Here is a 19718-nt window from a genome sequence, read left to right as displayed (position 1 = left end):
AGTCGGCTTAGTGAACCAGAGTGTGTGGCTGAATCCAGAGGTCCAGGAGAAGCTGACTGGTGGAGTTGGAAGCAACCGTGACTCTGGAAAAAGAGTGTCTGTGAGTACAGAGGAACTTGCCCGGGGGGGGGGGGGGGTCTGCCCAGGAAGGGGACCACTCCAGAGGATAGAGTCAGTGGACGGGTGTCAGCACACACAGTGAGAGAGAAAGGGGGTGCCGAGTTTAGAACCCTGAAGAGAATTGCTAGCAGAAACACTTAAAATATCCTCACTTCAGTGGCAGAGTGAAGCAGCGGCCTTGCCGCATTCTAAGGTCAGTTGTCCTCAATAGTGTGAATAGTTGTCGGTAGGAGTATCCCAGTCATCCCTTCTCCTATCCAAGTTCAAAGTAAAACTACAAAACAACATTCCCTGGACTGATCATTGACTGAGCCAAGTACTTAAAGTGATACATTTCTGCAAGCCTTTGCTACGGGTAACCCCGGGGAATCCAGACAGTGTTATATCCAGCAGTCCTCTAGGGGGCAGTGCTACAATCGTTTCAGCTCTCCTGGGTGCAGAAGAGCCGGTGCCCATTTTGACACAAGGTCCCATATTTTGGATCCTCTCTTGAAGTGGTGAAGGACACATATGGTGTGTATCATTATAAGGGGTATCATTTGGAAAGGGATACTTTCTTATTTCAAATGTATGTGACCTCAAAAAATATTTTCCAAGGGAGGTTAAAACTGTTATAGATTTTTGTCTTTGTTAATTTTTTTTTGGCTTTTGATATTTCCCATTATGTCCTGTCCCAGAGACACAACAAGAAGTGGGAACTATATCACCAAAAGAGTTCAAAGTCGCATGACAAGTTGCAGCGCGTTAACTGCAATGAAAACATTCTAATTGGTGTAACTCAAGTTGCTCTGACTTAGAAAAAGGATCCTGCACTAATTTTGGTGCGACTCCAATACGACTTGCATTGACTTCTGTTAAAGAAGCCGTATGCAAGCCTCGATGAAGTCGTGCAGGGATGTTGGATTTGAAATCACAACAGTGTGAACCCAGGTTAATACTGCTTTAAGTTTGAGAAATAAAAAAGCCAGCAGTGATAAATAAAACCAGTTGGCTAATTTTTGGAACAGGAACGGGTCTGATAGAGGACAAAGCTAATTTTTGATTATTCGATCATCTCTAGATATCTGCATTACAGCAACGCCAGACTCCTGTTTCCAATATGGTCTTCATTCTTGATATAAGGAACAGTTTTTTGATTTCTGATACAATATGGCATACATTAATTTCAGCAGTTAATGCGCACTCCACAATCTGCTGAAGGTATTTGAAAGCCATCCATCAACCTCCACATGATGTAATAGTTGGCTGGCAGCGAGGTGCTAAATGACAGTGAAAAGCTCTCCTAATGCAGAGAAAATAAACTTTCCTATTAATAGAAGTTTTACCAACTTTTATTTCTTTCATAATCATTACCAAAAGCCATATGGAGCTGGGAAGGTGAGCACAAAATCTGCTATTTGTTACACTTTTTTAATCTTTCAGTATAACATAAAGGTACACTATATTACCAAAAGTATTGGGACGCCTGCCTTTACATCTACGTGAAATTTAATGGCATTCCAGTCTTAGTCTTTAGGGTTCAATATGGAGTTAGCCCACCCTTTGCAGCTATAACAGCTTCAACTCTTCTGGGAAGGCTTTCCACAAGGTTTAGAAGTGTGTCTATGGGAATATTTGACCATTCTTCCAGAAGTGCATTTGTGAGGTCAGGCACTGATGTTGGAGAGAAGGCCTGGCCCGCAGTCTGCACTCTAATTCATCCCAAAGGTATTGTATCGGGTTGAGAGAAGGACTCTGTGCAGACCAGTCAAGTTCCTCCACCCTAAAGTCCCTCATCCATGTCTTTATGGACCTTGCTTTGTGCACTGGTACAAATCATTTGGTGGAGGGGGGATTATGGTTTGGGGTTGTTTTTCATGGGTTGGCTTGGCCCCTTAACTCCAGTGAAAGGAACTCTTAAGGAGTCAGCAAACCAAGACATTTTGGACAATATCATGCTCCTAACTGTGGGAACAGTTTGGAGATGGTCCCTTCTTTTTCCAACATGACTGAAATACCTGTGCACAAAGCAAGGTCCATAAAGACATGGATAAGTGAGTTAAGGCTGGAGGAACTTTATTTGCCTGCACAGAGTCCTGACCTCAGCCTGATAGAACACCTGTAGGATGAATTCGAGTGCAGACTGCGAGCCAGTACAACATCAGTGCCTGACCTCACAAATGCGCTTTTGGAAGAATGGTCAAACACTCCCATAGACACACTCCTAAACCTTGTGGACAGCCTTCCCAGAAGAGTTGAAGCTGTTATAGCTGCAAAGGGTGGGCCAACTCAATATTGAACCCTACAGACTAAGACTGGGATGCCATTAAAGTTCATGTGTGTGTGTGGGTGTCCCAATACTTTTGGTAATACAGAGTCTGATGAAGCCAACAGCTATAAACTACTTTCCTGACTTAAAGGTAAACTTCAGGCAAAAAAGATGTAATTTATGTTATTCCTCAAAAGTCACAAAGAATATAACATCCACGTTGTGAGCATCAAATGCCTTTGCAAAACCAGATGTAGCAGTGATATCATCTGCCTGTTCAGAGAGAGAAGAGCTGTGGGAGGGGCCCAGCAGTCTCCACCCACTACAGGCTATCTGCAGAAAACTACAGGAGGGGGCGGAGACAAGACCAGTCACCCTGCATAATAAGAGAGAGCAGCAGTGACTGTTCTTTATTACAAGAAGTTCTGGAACAGAAGCAAAATTTCATTACTGCACAGATCTGGAAGGAATACCCAAAGCACACCAAGATTCAGCTTTTTTTTTTTTATTCTTTAATTTGGAAAAGGTGTACACATGTAAATATACTGCCATAATACATTCTATATCAGAGTCCACAGCTTTAAAAAAAAAATAATCTGCTGTAATCCTTTTGTGAATAAAGCATCAATTTATTACTGAGTCAAAAATTGTAAATTAAAACGTTTTTTTTGTTTTGGGTGGAGTGATGAGGGATTAGAATCTGTGTTTTATTGCTGTCTACACTGGGAAGATTATATTTGTCCTGGTGACCATTGTCCACACAACTGAAAGTGAGAGAAAACATTTTGAGATGTTACCAGAACAGGAATAGATGGTAAATAATACAATGGGGACACTTTTCCAGGGACAACTGTATAAGAGAGGATTAACCCTAGTTTGGAGAGATTTCTTCTCACTTCCTGATGCGTTTAGAAAACAGGAAGTGAAGGGGAATCTCCCCAAAGGGACAGGGGTTCTAACCATTCCCTACTCCATTTAAAATGAAAAAAAAAGAGTTGGCTTTAGATACACTTTTTTTTAGCCTTTAACTTCTTCAATACCGGGCACCCCCTTCCTGCCCAGGCCAATTTTCAGCTTTCAGTGCTGTGACACTTGAAATGACAATTGTGCATGCAACATTCTACCCATATGAAATTTTTATCAATTTTTTGAGACAGATAGAGCTTTATTTTGGTGGTATTTAATTACCACTGAGTTGCTTTTTGTTTTTTGTTTTTTTGCTGAACAAACAAAAAATCCTTGAAAATGTTAAACAAAAAATGTTTTTCTTATAATTTTTTTTCTGTTATAAATTTTGCAAATAAGTAATTTTCCTTCTTCACTGATGTGCACTGATGAGGCTCTACTGATGTGCACTGATAGGCTGCACTGATGGGCACTGATGAGGCTGCAGTATTGAGGTGGCACTGATGAGGCAGCACTGTAGAGGAGGCACTGATAAGCTGCACTGATGGCCACTGATGGAGCTGCACTGATATTTGGGGACACTGATGATCAGTGCCTGAACTTTAGTGTAAACAGTGTGCTTACAGCCTTGCTGGTTATCAGCACTCCTTTCCTCATGCAGACACAGTGCGTGAGGAAAGGACTGCCAATAACCGGCAAGTCTGTTTCAATGTGATCAGCTGTGATTGGACACAGCTAATCACATGGCAAAGGGCTGCTGTGATTGGCTCTTTACCTAGATCTGTGATTAGCTGTGTCCAAAGGACATCCCAAGCGAACTGCAGGGGGCAGGGTTCTGGGAGTACGTCTATGGGTGCCCTCCCAGAATTATAGTACCCCTCTGTAGCCGTCTTTTGGCTATAGCCTGGTACTCAAGTGGTTAAAAGCATCTCTATGTTAGCCTATGTGTCCATGCACACATAGGCATTTACAGGTCTATTAGAAGAGGAACGTTTTCAGGCTGAAAAAGAAAAACCCATCATTACACATCCTTCTATGCTACTGACAATCCTTTTCCAGGTTGAATGGGCATCATTCAACACACTTTTAGTTACCGTAGACTAGGGGTCTTCAAAGAAATAAGGGGCTAGTTTACTGTCTTTCAGACTTTAGGGGGGCCGAATTGTGGCCAGCGGGAATATCATTTTTTTTCTGGCATCAGTGGAAGTAAACAGTGTCCCATCTTTGGTATTAGAGGGGGAAATAATGCCCTATTATGTCAGGAAGGGCATACCAGCAGACCAAATGGCTCTTCTGGGCAGTGTCCTGTGCATAGGCACAAGCTAATTCATGTATCTTTACACGCACGAAGGAAATGGGCATTTGCTCATGCACGCCCATCTATTGCTCAAGCGTGCGCAACTCTGCCTGTATCCTGACTTCACTCCTGCCTACGCATCACCACCTGATCCATCTGCCTGTTTATGACTTGGTTCATCTGACCCTACCTCTGTCCCCATTGCTGATGGACTGCCTGCTGCGAGCCCCTGTCTATATTCCTCTGGCGCTTGCTCACCTCCTGTCTGCTACCAGCCTGTACCTGTCTGCTGTCACCAGTGCCAGCCTGCTCCTGTCTCCTGCTTACTGGTGTCCATCCGGCATCCTAGCAAGACCGATAGGAACTTGTGGCACTCTGTACTCCTGTGCCAACTGTCTGTTCCATGAGGGGCCCCGAGTCAGAGGTGTAAGAGAGGACTTCCTCATCGTGTTAGGCTCTTCTACCAGGTGCGTGACACATTGTTGAGGTCAGCAGGGGAGGACTGGGCCAGGGGACAGGGGGGCAATTATCCCCCAGGCCACTCTGATGCCCCATAAAAAGGCTGCACTGCTTCTGCCACAGACATGCCTAAAGGATTCCTGGTGAAGAGAAGTAAAAATTCCCCACCGCTGACCTACTGAGTGCGGGATGAAGACAGGGACAGAGCGCAGGCCACCCCCCCCCCCCCCCTCGCCAGCATGGATGGTGTAAACTGTGTCTGAGCAGAGGCCGGTTCCATGCCCCACTGGAGACTCTCCTTCCCCGGCCAGCCCCGAGTTTGACCAGTAAGTAGAGATTACCTGGAGTGGAGATGGGGGGTCAGGAGGAGGCCGGGAAGAGGGAGAGTGGGAAGAGGGCTGAATCCCTGCACCATGGGCCTCTGGTTTGTACCTGCCCCCTGGGCTGAAAATTTCCAGTAAGCCCCTGGATGTCAGTGGCAGGAAATATGCCCTGATGTTTGTGTCGGTGGGCAGAATAGTACCTAGACCTCATATACTTCTCCCTCTCAAAAAATGTTTTGGCTGGAGTGGGTAGCATTGATTCTTCTGTACTGTACCATCTGACCTGCTCATGAAGAGGAAGTTCCAGGGCAAGACTGGGCTCCAGTGGTCTGAGCTGGACTGTGGAACATACACATTTCTGCACATTTACAGTATGCCTCCACTGTGTTATTTTCTTTAAATTATATAACCTCTTTTGTATGGCCTGGTACATAGCACTTAGTTATTTGCTGTCATAAAAAGAAGTAAAATCAAAGCCATTTATGCGTATACAATTCACTTACAATTTTCATATGGTTGGATAAGTGACTCCTTACCTGAGCTGGGTCTCCCGAGTCCAACATATTCTTAATATATACTGTGGCCTTTGTCCATCTGCTCGCTGTACCACCGCTAAATTCCTGTAACAACTGCAAATCCTGACTCACAACTGCCTTTTTCAAGACGGATATTTTTGATTGTTCTGACAACTGGTACCAAAACTGAATCTGTAAAAAAAAAAAAAAAAGATTTTTTACAAAAACAATCCGAAACTGCATATATTATTCATATCAATAGCCCCAAACAGCATTTTTTTTTTTATAAAAATGAAGCTGGTTAAAAGAAGTTCAGGCATATTTATGGTGAAACCCAGCCTAGAGCATCAATTGGGGGGGGGGGGGGCCCAGGGCTACATGTTTTATTACTTTAAAACTTTTCTTCTTGTTTTTCTAATTCTTTGTACATACATATATCATCGGGTCATCTGCATATGAAAGAGGGGTCATAGTACAAGATGAACAAGCAAAAAGTTGGGGGAGCAAACCCTGAACATGTATTTCTAAAGCTGGTGCAGCTATCAACCAAGCGACATGCATATTAAAAAAAGAATAGCGCACACATGCAAAAGAAATGGCTATCAAATATGAAGACAATCCATAAATAAAAATGGGGATTTGGTCCCACCATATGGCCATATCGTGCTCAAGCCCACCACTACGTCAAAGTACCCCATTGTCAGTGGGTCCCCCAACTTTTTGCTTGTTCATAGTACAAGATGCATAATGGATTTCACACAAAGACATCCGAAATGCATATCAAACAATATCCATTTGGGTGGTGGTTTCTATTTATTATAGAACAATTCAAACAGGTAACCAGGCGAGTGAACAAAGGGGAAGAAAAAGGGTTTTAGGACGGGGGCCTTCCGTACCCTATGGTTAAGGCTAGTAGTATAGGGAGGAGGGTGTGTTGGACTCAGGAGTACTGGAACGGGGGTAAAAAGGGGGAGGGGTTGCTTAAGAATGGGATTATAATGTTAGGTGTGTGCTGGGGAAAAGGGTGGAAATAATGTAGTTAAGAGAATAAAAAGGGCCACTGAGGGGTAAGCAGAGAGTAATAAAAGATGGAGGTGATTGAGGGGGGGTTAGTGAAACTTTTCTTCTTTTTTTCTAATTCTTTGTACATATATCAATGAGGCCACCTGCATATGAAAAAGAGGTGATAGTACAAGATGCATAATGGATTTTCCACAGACATCCGAAATGCATATCAAACAATATCCATTTGGGTGATTGTGCTGGTGACTGTGGAGCTAAAACATTGTGATATACGTCACATGTTATTACTGGCTGGTTACGAAGTCAGAGAAACAGTATCAGCTCTCTATCTGTAACAATCCTATGGATTAGAATTTTTATTTTATAACAAATGAAACAGGTAACCAGGGATGAGAACAAAGGGGAAAAAACAGGGTTTTAGGACAGGGGCATTCTGCATCCTATAGTTAAGGCTAGTAGTATAGGGAGGGGGGTAGGTTGGACTTTGAAGTACTGGAAAGGGTAAGAAAGGGGGGGGGGGTTACTTAAGGATGGGATTATAATGTTAAGGTGTGTGCTGGGGAAAAGGGTGGAAAGAATGGAGTTAAGCAAATAAGGAGAGCAACCAAGGGGTGAGCAAAGAGTTATAAAAGACGGAGGTAATTGTGGGGGTCAGTAAAGTACTTTTGCCTCTCATTCCACTCCAGCCGTTAGGTATTTGTCTTCATCCAAGATAGATATGTTTTTCCATTATTACAATTATAGGGCAATAAAGTAGCTTTTTATGGATAAATAGAGGCCCAGAGAGGCACACGGGGTATAATTATAAGGCATTGTGTAAGTCAGTTAAGGCTCTATTGTTTTATAGCGCTGTCAGTCTCACATTGTCAGACTGACAACATACCTAAAGTGCATGTAAACCCTATGAACAACTCTTATATACCCCTATTTGTTGTTGAATATACGATTGAAAGCATGTTGTTGTACAGTATCTCACAAAAGTGAGTATACCCTCACATTTTTGTAAATATTTTATTATAACTTTTCATGTGACAACACGGAAAAAATAACACTTTGCTACAATGTAAAGTAGTGAGTGTTCAGCTTGTTTAACAGTGTGAATTTACTGTCCCCTCAAAAAAACTCAACACACAAAAGTAAGTACACCCCTAAGTGAAAATGTCCAAATTGGGCCTAATTAGCCATTTCCCTCCCTGGTATCATGTGACAAAGTGTGAATGGGGAGCAGGGGTGTTAAATTTGGTGTTATCGTTCTCACTCTCTCATACTGGTCACTGGAAGTTCAACATGGCACCTCATAGCAAAGAACTCTCTGAGGATCTGAAAAAAAGAATTGTTGCTCTACATAAAGATGGCCTAGGCTATAAGAAGATTGGCAAGACCCTGAAACTGAGCTGTAGCACGGTGGATAGACCATACAGTGGTTTAACAGGACAGGTTCCACTCAGAACAGACCTCGCCATGGTAGGCCAAAGAAGTTAAGTGCACGTGCTCAGCGTCATATCCAGAGGTTGTCTTTGGAAAAAAGACGTATGAGTGCTGCCAGCATTGCTGCAGAGGTTGAAGGGGTTGGGGGTCGGCCTGTCAGTGCTCAGACCATATGCCGCACACAGCATCAAATTGGTCTGTATTGCTATCATCCAAGAAGGAAGCCTCTTCTAAAGATGATGCACAATAAAGCCTGCAAACAGTTTGCTGAAGACAAGCAGACTAAGGACATGGATTACGCGAACCATGTCCTGTGGTCTGATGAGACCAAGATAAACTTATTTGGTTCAGATGGTGTCAAGCGTGTGTGGCGGCAACCAGGTAAGGAGTGCAAAGGAAAGTGTGTCTTGACTACAGTCAAGTATAGTGATGGGAGTGTCATGGTCTGGGGCTTCATGAGTTCTTCCGGCACTGGGGAGCTACAGTTCATTGAGGGAACCATGAATGTCAACATGTACTGGGACATACTGAAGCAGAGCATGATCCCCTCGCTTCGGAGACTGGGCCGCAGGGCAGTATTCCAACATACCAAGCCCAAACACACCTCCAAGATGACCACTGCCTTGCTAAAGAAGCTGAGGTTAAAAGTGATGGACTGGCCAGGCATGTCTCCAGACCTAAACCCTATTGAACATCTGTGGGGCATCCCTAAATGGAGGGTGGAGGAGCGCAAGGTCTCTAATATCCACCAGCTCTATGATGTTGTTATAGAGGAGTGGAAAAGGACTCTAGTGGCAACCTGTGAAGCTCTGGTGAACTCCATGCCCAAGAGGGTTAAGGCAGTGCTGGAAAATAATGGTGGCCACACAAAATTTTGACACTTTGGTCCCAATTTGGACATTCTAACTTAGGGGTGTACTCACTTTTGTTGCCAGCAGTTTAGACATTAATGGCTGTGTGTTGAGTTATGTTGAGGGGACAGCAAATTTACACTGTTATACAAGGTGTAAACTCACTACTTTACATTGTAGCAAAGTGTCATTTCTTCAGTGTTGTCACATGAAAAGATATAATAAAATATTCACAAAAATGTGAGGGGTATACTCACTTTTGTGAGATACTGTAGCATCAAGTCAATTAAACTCCTTGGATATTGATCTGATCAGTTATGTAGCAGAAGGGGTTGTTAATCAGTTTTCAGCTGCTTTGGTGTTAAAGTTTGCACAGGCAGTCCAACTCCTCCAGGATGGCACATCAATATGTGTCATTGCCAGAAGGTTTGCGGTGTCTCTCAGCACAGTCTCAAGAGCATAGAGGAGATTCCAAGAAACAGGTAACAGGTTACTCTAGGAGAGCTGGACAGGGTCATAGAAGGTCCTTAACCCATCAGCAGGACTGGTATCTGCTCCTTTGTGCAAGGAGATACAAAAAAGAAGCAGTAGTCACTCATTAAATGAGGAAGGTCACTTACTAAATAACAGGATTGTATAAAATCACAATTATAAGTGTCCGAATAAAGTCCATGGTGATGTATCCATAACAAGAATCCCAGTGTCTAATGAAGTGAAGGGAATAGTGTCCAAAATGTTAAAATAGGTGATTGTGGTGCACGTGAATTCCCAACACCGACAGGAGATATTATATTGCGCTCACCAGAAGTAGAGGACATAGAGTACTATACAGTACCTAGATCGTCAAGGCTGTAAATGGTCTATAGTAGATATTCGAGTCCATACGATGACTTTGGGTGCCCCAGTGTGATATGGTAGCTGATATACTGGCTCTCATTCGGATATGATGAACATAAACCAAAAGGGAGCGGAAAATAGTGTAATACTGCTACAGTTTATTAGTAAAAATAAAGCAATTACACTTACAGACATCCCAAGATAAAGTGCATCGAAAGTACATGGATAGGTCGTCCGTGGTGTGACCACGGACGTTCTCACAGCCTTTGAGAACGTCACCGGATGTGACGAAACGCATCAGGATGTGGACTGCACAACGTAAGTCACGTGACCTACCATTGGAACGCAAGCCGGATTTACCTCCGCCAGCCACTCTGCATGGTTGCATTGAATGTCACGGACACCAGCACATTGGGTCCTTGCTGGAACCTGCTGAAAATCGTTGTTAAGCCTTTGAATTCTTTGGAATAAACCTTGAATCTTGACAATATTACACCATCTGGAATTTTTCTTCTTCCCATTTGCTATTACCTGAGCTGCCTTATGGAATGCTGAGGAGAGAGCCCACGGCATAGGAGGATCTTAAAGGGAACTTACCATTAAGCGTGATTGGTCTCAATATTATAAGATATATGAGACCCACTTCATCTGGTAAGTTACACATCGTATAAATTACTGCACTGGAAGAAGGCTTCAAGCACCTGTACTTTACCAGTCACCATATTTGTATTTTATAAATAGGAGCACCTGCACATTTACTCAAGAAAAAGGAATTTGCACGGATGTTTTTTTCACAAAATAATATTTTTTTAAACTTTCATATATTTTGTTACACAAGAAAAACTTCTTATTAATTTATGCATGGACTTGTAGATATTGAAAAATTGATTTCAATAACAATTTATTTGCACATTTGCACTGATATTTGTGGGTTTACAGATACACAAAATCCTTGTTTAATGAACGAACATCTCAGTGTAGCAAACAATAAAAGGTAGACACATGACTTATCGGCTGACCAACTAAAAGTTGACAACTATTTTTATAAACGATCATATTTGATTAGTTGTTTCAGCCCTACACAATAGGTAAGGTAATTATAATTAGGGGGGGTAACAACTAAATAAAAATGTTGCTATATACTGAAAGTTTCTGCCGCTGCTTTACCCACAGCACAGGTTTACTTTAAGGGTTACTTCTATCTCCTGCGCGCTAGCAAACAACAGAAGCAAACAGTAAGTAATTCAGGCATCACCAGCTATTATTCTAAAACAATTTGTCATCGTACACATTTAGTCAGAGAACAACTCATCGCAGTGTGAAAACAAAACAGAAATCATCACCCCAAACACCGGCTGAGAATTTAAATACGGATGAGCAGAAGAGGCCTCAGCAATTTCAATAAACAGTAGGGATTTCCCTCCTTCGTCCAGAAATGTGCGATTTGCGGCATTAATATTTTGAATAATTCATTCTGGAATAAAGAGGTTATGTTTTTATTCCCAGGCACAGCGAATTCGCCTCTGCTTCCTTCCCCGGCCTTGCTGTTTTACTTTTCTCATTACTGTTAGCGTCAAGACTTCAATAGGAAATAGACGGTGACTAAGCTGAGTACCTTCTATAATGTGTTTTCTGTGTACACCGAGGAGGCTTCGTGCAGCACAGGTAAACAACATTTCCTACCCCCTTTAAAAGTATCAGCCACAATAACGGATGACAAATCCCCCAATGGCAGCACTGTGTGATATTCAGACATGAAATTGGTTGCTGTGATCATTATGTAGCAGCCGGCTGTATCTTCTTTTCTTCTAATGCTTACACTGGACTTCAGCAATTAAGTAGTGGAGGCATCTGGATACAATGTGAAGTCTAATGTCATGGTCAGAGAGCCCATTGAAACCATAATGCCGCCCATGTTAGGTATAATTTGCTGCTGTAGCTCTTTATATTAACAATACTGTCCTGGGGAGACAGAATGCACTGCAATCCCATCATCTTTCCCGGGTACGCTCAAGAATCAGCCTGTAGACTCCAGCTAGCCAAAAAAAAAAAACCTCCTCTCCTTGTACATTGCCTGGGCTTTAACAATAAACACTTGCATTAAAATCTGAACTCCAGGCAAATAGAAAAATATAAAGTTTAATTACTTATAATGGAGCTGTAATACATGACAAACTATTTGTATTTCTGTCTATCCAGTAGGGATGGGTGAACAGTTCAGGACAAGCATAAGTTCAGCCCAAACACCCGAATTTTCTGTGCGCTCGGCGGGATGTTCACCTACTGAGTGCACAATTAATAGGTTGGGGCCTAGAAGCCAGCCGTCGCGTCCTTAACAACGGATAAGTTATAAGCTGAAAAAAAAAAAACATTGCCGAATTTTCTCGGCAATACATTTTTTTTTAAATGATGCTGGGTCCCCCCCCCCCCCTTAGGTCTGGTATGGATTTTGCGGGGTACCCTGAAACATTTTTTTTAAAAATGGTGTGGGGTTTCCCCAAAAATACCAGACCTCTTTTCCAGCATGCAGCCTAGCAGGCCAGGAAAGAGGAGGGGGGGGGGGGCGAGCGAACGGTATCAATGGCTGCCAGCCCCCTTAAGGTGCTGGTGATCACAGCCCAGGCTTTCTGGTGATTTTACTGCAGCTCATCCCTCTGTATCCAGCTGCTGGAGGGATGAGCTGGACAGTGGGGTGGGGAGAGACAAAGGAGGAGAGGGAGAAGTGTTTGGAGGTTGTGTAGAACTGTAGAGAGCCTAGAAAGGGAACCAGAGGAGTACTGTGTGCAGAGCTGCAGGGAGCAGGGAGCAGACTGGGAGATTGTGTTGTGCAGAGAGAGTGAGGGTAGAAGGTGCAGCCTGACTTCAGGGAAGAGGAGCAAAGATCTTGAATATGGAAATTTGGTGTAGCCTGGACTTTGAATTCCAGAAAGGGAGATGCTCCATGATCCAACAGGGGCAAGTTTGAGATGGTAGCCCTATACTATGGTGTGGCTTTTTACCTTTCCTTTGTGGTAAAGGTCTCTCGACACAAGGACACTTTTACATCATCAGTTTCGAGAGGCCTTTTGGCCACCTGCATTAGTACTAATCTTGCTTGCTGGTTGGTTAGAATAATCTGCCCAGGATGCTTCGGGAACTGTTCAATTGGATTTCAAATACTCTCACATTGAGAGTCAGCACTTTATTAGATTTAAAGGCACCACCTCCAACAGACTTAAAACAGTTCTCCCACTGGCCAGTGATGTAGTTAGACATGATATAGTGATGTAGTTAGACACTATGCAATACGCAAGATGGGCCACCTTGCTATTGCTCTTCTTCCTTAATGTGATCATATTTACTTATGCAGTTGCTGCAAAAGTTGATAAACTGTCTTCCTTTATTTAGTCTAATGTGTTCTGGCCGGGCCTTTCACAGTTAATTTAATGGAACAAATATTATTGTGACTATTGTGTTGCTCATTACTTTGATATTCTATAACAGTGATTGTGAACCTTGGCACCCCAGATATTTTGGAACTACATTTCCCATGATGCTCAAGAACTCTGCAGTGTAATTGAGCATCAAGTGAAATGTAGTTCCAAAACATCTGGGGTGCCAAGGTTCACCATCACTGTTTTATAACATGTCAGCCTTGCTGTGATCTGTGTTACAAATATACGTTTTGCGGGACTTGTTCTTGCCCTAATAAAATGATGTGCATTGTTACTGGTGTATCGGTGAGCTGACAAGTCCAGGTAAGAGTCACCACTGGAAAGTGCTGGAAGACCCAAAGATTGCAGCAACAGCTGAGAGAGTCATTGCTACATACAGTATATCTTGTTCCTCCACACCCTGTGAATCTACTAATGCTCATCTCTCTGTTAATCTGCTCTATCCTCCAATCACTGAATATAGACTGATGTTCATCTCTCTGTTACTCTACGCCAGGGGTCTTCAAACTACGGCCCTCCAGTTGTACAGGAACTACAATTCCCATCATGCCTAGTCATGTCTGTGAATGTCAGAGTTTTACAATGACTCATGGGATGTGTAGTTCTTCAACAGCTGGAGGGCCGTAGTTTGAGAATCTCTGCTCTACGCTCTCCTCCTATCACTAAGCACTATCTCCTTCTAATGCTGCCCCTCCTTCACCATTTCTGATTGCAAGAATGTGATACAAAGTTACGTTTTGGTACTAAAGCTGTTTTCATTAAAAATTGTTGTTTTAAAAAAGCACTGCAGTCATTTTATTTATGCCTGAAGTTTTAAACTCCCAAGGCAGTCTGGTGAGAGGCAATATGGGAGGCAATATTGGAGCCATCAACACCAAGTTGGTTTAATAAAGGTTCAAGCTGTGGGGCTCTAATTCTCATATTTGATTCAATGCCTGTGACTCAATAACTAGATCAAGCTCTGCAGGTCGGGAGACTTAAAGCATAACTCCACTTTTGTTGAGAAAAAAAACATTCCCCTCTGGGTGATCTCTGTGCATTGCAGGGATTTTAACAAACTTTGTTGTAAATTCCTACCTTTTGTTATTCTGCAGAAATCATTGTTTGTTCCTCTGTGCTGAGTGGGTCAAATGGGAGTGGTTTCATAATTATCTATCAGCTGTGGCAGCTGCAGGGTTCTAATGAGGCAAGCTGCTGTGCTTGCATCCCTTTAGACGTGTTCCTATTGGAAGCATCTCACCAAAAATGACATTTTTGTTGCAGGGGATGCCAGAAATCTGACTTGTATCTTAGGCAGACTTCTGGGAAAATTGGTGAGCCAATCACACAAGCAGGAAATGATGTTTCTGGGGTGTGGTCAGTATACATTCTGCCATATTGCATTGCATTTTCAGAAAATTACAACAGCTGCAGATTGAAAAGGTTAGGTAATTTTTAAAAACATTTGATTACAATATGATTTGTGTTGCAACTGTATACGCTATATTGTTTTTTTGTTTATTTGCTGATTTTTTTCCCCACAAAAGTTTAGTTACCCTTTAACTTCACCTATTTGAAGATTTAGTGATTGTAAATGATTACCTTGTAAAACAATCCTTTAAGTTTACCATAGAAATGAAAGGCAAGTCTGATGATTGGAGGAGAGTTCCCGGCATAGCTAGAGAAATGACCACAGTGTGCTCTCCAGCTTTGTGTGGTCAGTTTCTAATAGGAAAGCAGAAGTACTTTCAGGAACACCAGGGACTTTACATAAAGGAAGCAATACAAAGAGAACAGGATACTTTGTCATACAAATACATGGTACAGCAGGCATATATCAGGAATATGAAATGTTGGGGTAACAAACACTTTAATATTTCCTTCCCCACATACCTCTTCCCCTGATTTCTCTGTCAAGGTTGATGGCACAACTATCAACCCATTCCTGCATGCGAAGGTTCTAGGTGTATTCTTGGACTCTAAACTATCCTTTCAGTCCCAAATCTATTCACTGTCCAAAGCCTGCTGCCTCAACCTATGAAATATCTCCAAAACAAATGGCACCACTAAGCTTCTAATTCACTTCCTGGTCATCTCTTGCCTCAAATACTGAAAATCCCTCCTTAATGGATTACCTTTACATAGGCTATCCTCCCTTCAGTCTACCATGAATGCTGCTGCCAGACTCATCCACCTTAGCAACCGTTCAGTATCTGCTACTCCTCTCTGCCAATCCCTCCATTGGCTTCCGCTCACCCAATAAATTAAATTATTAAATACTAACAACAACTTAGAAAGCCATCCACAACTTTGCCCCCAGTTACATCATAAACCTAGTATCAAAAAACCAACCCAATCATGCTCTTTGTTCCACCCAAGACCTTCTGCTATCTACCTCCCACATCACCTCCCCCCTTCCTCACCTCCAAGACTTTTCCCGAGCATCTCCCATCTTAAGGAACTCCCTACCCCAATCTGTCTGACTATCTTTTACTCTGTTTGCTTTTAGACGATCCCTGTAAACCCTCCTCTTCATAGAAGCTTTTTCTGCCCCTATCCGACAACTGTTCTTTTATTTTCTCCATCCCCCCACAGTTATTACCTTTTATATCACTTGACGCTCCCTCCTAGATTGTAAGCTCTAATGAACAGGGCCCTCTGATTCCTCCTGTATTGAACTGTATCAAAACGGTACTGTCTGCACTCATGTTGTAAAGGGCTGAGCAAACTGTTGGCGCTATATAAATCCTGAATAATAATAATATCATGCTTTTTCTGGATCAGTCACTGTAAGTTCTGAAACAAGAATAAAGGTAGCAGCCCTTTAAAAAGAGGTTGATAACATGAGCGCCTGTATTTTTACCTTGACAGGTCCTCTTTAATGCCTCCTACTGCTGAAAGAGTTTAAATATGCTAAATTTGCCTAATTTACACATAATCGTATCTGCATATTTTTAGAGTATTCCAATTGCTACCATGAACAGCAGAACTTTTTCCTGGTATTCTTATCTGCTGGACAACATCTGGGGCCACGTCTTTTACATTCTTCCATTGGTAACAAAGAGACAAAGGAAATAAATAACCCAAGACATTCTCGCCACAGCCCCTATTTATCAAATGCTTCATTGCCTTTCAAGTGAGATAATGATCACTTTGGGTGATGTTGTTTCATGGGGGCGTTTCATCACATGATGGATTATGGCAAACATGTCCATATATCAGGCTCACAGAACCACTCTAGGTGGGATTATATTAACATTAAATGGATGATGCAGATAAACCCTAAATATAGGAGCTAGCACAATGTGGATATAATGCTTTTAATGAAATAATATGTTGGGATATCTATTATTGGACGAGCAATAAATGGCTATAATAATACATTTTGAGTGAAGAAACTTAGTTTAATTCATAAGCAAGTTACATTTGAGATTATGACTGTCAGCTGCAAAAAGATCATGTGACATAATCCAAGTGGCAGTTGATATGAGATAATGTGATGCAGTTCAAGTGGCAGCTGATATGAGATCCTTCACTGCGTTTGTTTTGGGGGCAAGATTGAAATATGACATATATAATGCAGGCTGTCACTAGCATTACCGTAGCAGTATTTGCTTGTCTAAATGCCCCTGTAACAAAGTTTTAGTTCATATTGATTCTGCCAAAAGCTCTGAAATGTTTCCGTTTCTTTCCATAGAGCGACAATGCTGTTTGTTTTGCTGTGAAATTGCACAGTGTTGTCCCGCTCTTGGATCAGGTAGTCTACGGCCCCTTTCACACTAGTGGACCGTTCAGATCTGCCTGTCAGTTTTTCAGGCGGATCTGCATGGATGCCCCATGCATCTCTATAGGGCATTGGATGTCAGCAGAGACATGTCCGCTGACATCTGATCCGATCCGGTCCATCAAATCTGGACGCATGGGATCGGATGAGAATGGACAGGCGGTCCATTCCCATCTGATTCCCCCATAGAGAACAGCGGGAACCTGACAGCTCTGTCTCCACACAGAGCGCGGAGACAGAGCTGCCATCCGCCTGCTCATCGATCGATTCTGAAAAAAAACCAACATTTTTTATTTTCTTCTATAAAACACAGACAAAGAAAAAAAAAATTAAAAATCACAATTTGTCCTCATTTTTGGCCAATTTATATTCTACTACATATTTTTGGTAAAAAGAATCCCAATAAGTGTATATTAATTGGTTTGCGCAAAAGTTATCGCATCTACAAACTAGGGGAAAGATTAATGTCATTTTTATTTATTTATTTTTTTACTAGTAATGGCAGCAATCAGCGATTTTTAGCGGGACTGTGACATTGCGGTGGACAGATGGGACCCCTAACTGACATTTTGGACACTTTTGGGGGGACCAGTGACATTACTACAGTAATCAGTGCTAAAAAATATGCACTGTTACTGTATTAATGACACTGGCAGAGAAGGGGTTAACCCAGGGGAGATCAAGGGGTTAAATGTGAGCCTAGGCAGTGTTTTCTAACTGTGAGGGGGGTGGGCTTATTGAATCAACACATAGACCTGTGTTCCTAAATAGGAGGAACACAGGAGCCCTGTGCTGATTGCTGACAGAACAACAGTCTGCCGTGTTTACAATGGCAGACTGTCATTCTGTCTTCCCGGGGAGTGATCACTGGTGCCCGGCGGCAGATGCGGCCGCCGGCCCCGCAGATCAGCTTCCGCTCTCACCATGCGCCCCACGCTCGCTTCTGAGGAGTGACGTATGGGTACGGCGATTCACACAGCCGAGCCAGCCTGACGCATAATATCTGCTGCAGGCAGTCGGCAAGCGGTTAAGTAGTGTGAATAATTAGAAGATCTAAAAGTACAATTTTCTGTTTGCATTTGAACTGGTTCTTAAAGAAAACCAATCACAATGCAGGAATCTGAATATTTAGAAACTTGTAAACTTGTTTTACCTAAAGTGACCCTAGATCTACAAACATGGTGCCTCCATGTTGTCTAAAGAGCACTCAAGGATTCCCAAAACCCCAGCTCTCTGTTAGTCAAGGAAGAGGCCACACAGGTTTTTGGTTGATACTTACATGGAGTACCTCGTACTCATGGGCGTCCGCAAAACTTTTTCCAGGTGGGGGGCGGGGCATAATTTTAAGGTCACCCATGCTCCGCCCATTTTTTCACAATGTCATGAAGGGGAGGGGCTTAGTCATTATCACATAAAGTGCAGGCATGCAGGGGTTTCTAATCAGTTTTTATGGCCTTTTTTTATATAAGTTTTAGTAATGATGGTGGTGATCAGCGATTTTTAGCGGGACTGCGTCATTGCAGTGGATAATTTGGACACCTAACTAACACTTTTGAGGGGATCAGTGACATTACTACAGTAATCCTGGCTAAAAATATGCACTGTCACTGTACTAATGACACTGGCAGGGAAGGGGTTAACACCATGGCGATCAAAGGGTTAAGTGTGTCCCTAGGGGGTGCTTTTTAACTGTATGGGGAATTGACTCACTAGATGAACATAGAGATTTGTGCTCCTGAATAGCAGGAACACAGGATCCCTGTGTCCATCTGTGACAGAACTAAGTAAATCTGCTGGCCACCTGCGATGTCCCTATGGGGAGCGATCGCAGGTGGCCAGCAGACATCGCTTCTGCCGGACCCGCTGATTGGCTCCCCCTCTGGCCAATCAACATGTGGATGAACCTCCGGCAGTGCGCGCGCGCCCCCTCTGGCTATTACACGAACCGCTGTACAGGTACGTCATTTTGCGTAATAGACCCGACCTGCCACATTATATGTGTGGTGGCTGGTCGAAAAGTAGTTAAGCGGCAGAGATTCTGACTTAGAGGGTTTAACCTTATAGCCAGACAAGGCTCAAACTCATCTAATAGCTTATGAACATTAGGAAGGGTTACTCGAGGTTGCGTTAAGGTGAGTAAGATATAATCCACAAACAAGGAAATTTTAAACTCTCGTCCCCTAATCAAGACCCCAAGAACATTGGGATCCCGGCGAATCTGGGCTGCAAGAGGTGCCATGCACAGAGCAAACAGCAGTGGAGAAAGCGGACAGTCCTTCCTCGTCCCATCAGAGATAGTGAAGGGAGAGGAAGTAGCAAAGGGGGTTTTAATGGAGGCAGAAGGAGCCTTATATAGAAAGACCCCCAGAAGTCCAGATGCTCAAGGGATGTAAACAAAAATGGTCAACCTTAGCCTATCAAAGGCTTTTTTAAGCGTCTAAACTAAGAGCGCTTCAATTCTATTGACTATGGCCACTAAATTAATTACTCTCCTGGTGTTCTCACCTGCCTTCC

The 19718-nt window shown here is 42.8% G+C and overlaps 1 protein-coding gene across 1 annotated transcript in view; it reads right to left on the bottom strand.

Moving 5' to 3' along the window:
- The window catches only part of MALRD1 (MAM and LDL receptor class A domain containing 1), a 558112-nt gene that overhangs the window by 474362 nt on the left and 64032 nt on the right, over nt 1-19718 (bottom strand). The window contains exon 6 of the mRNA XM_082259425.1: nt 5890-6060. Within this exon, the coding sequence (XP_082115551.1) occupies nt 5890-6060 (171 nt within the window). The remainder of the gene's footprint in view (nt 1-5889; nt 6061-19718) is intronic.

This window comes from Pelophylax lessonae, assembly GCF_965119305.1.
Source record: "Pelophylax lessonae genome assembly, chromosome: 5".
NCBI lineage: Eukaryota > Metazoa > Chordata > Amphibia > Anura > Ranidae > Pelophylax > Pelophylax lessonae.
The sequence above is the reverse complement of the archived record's forward strand: the minus strand, read 5'-3'. Positions and strand labels throughout refer to the sequence as shown.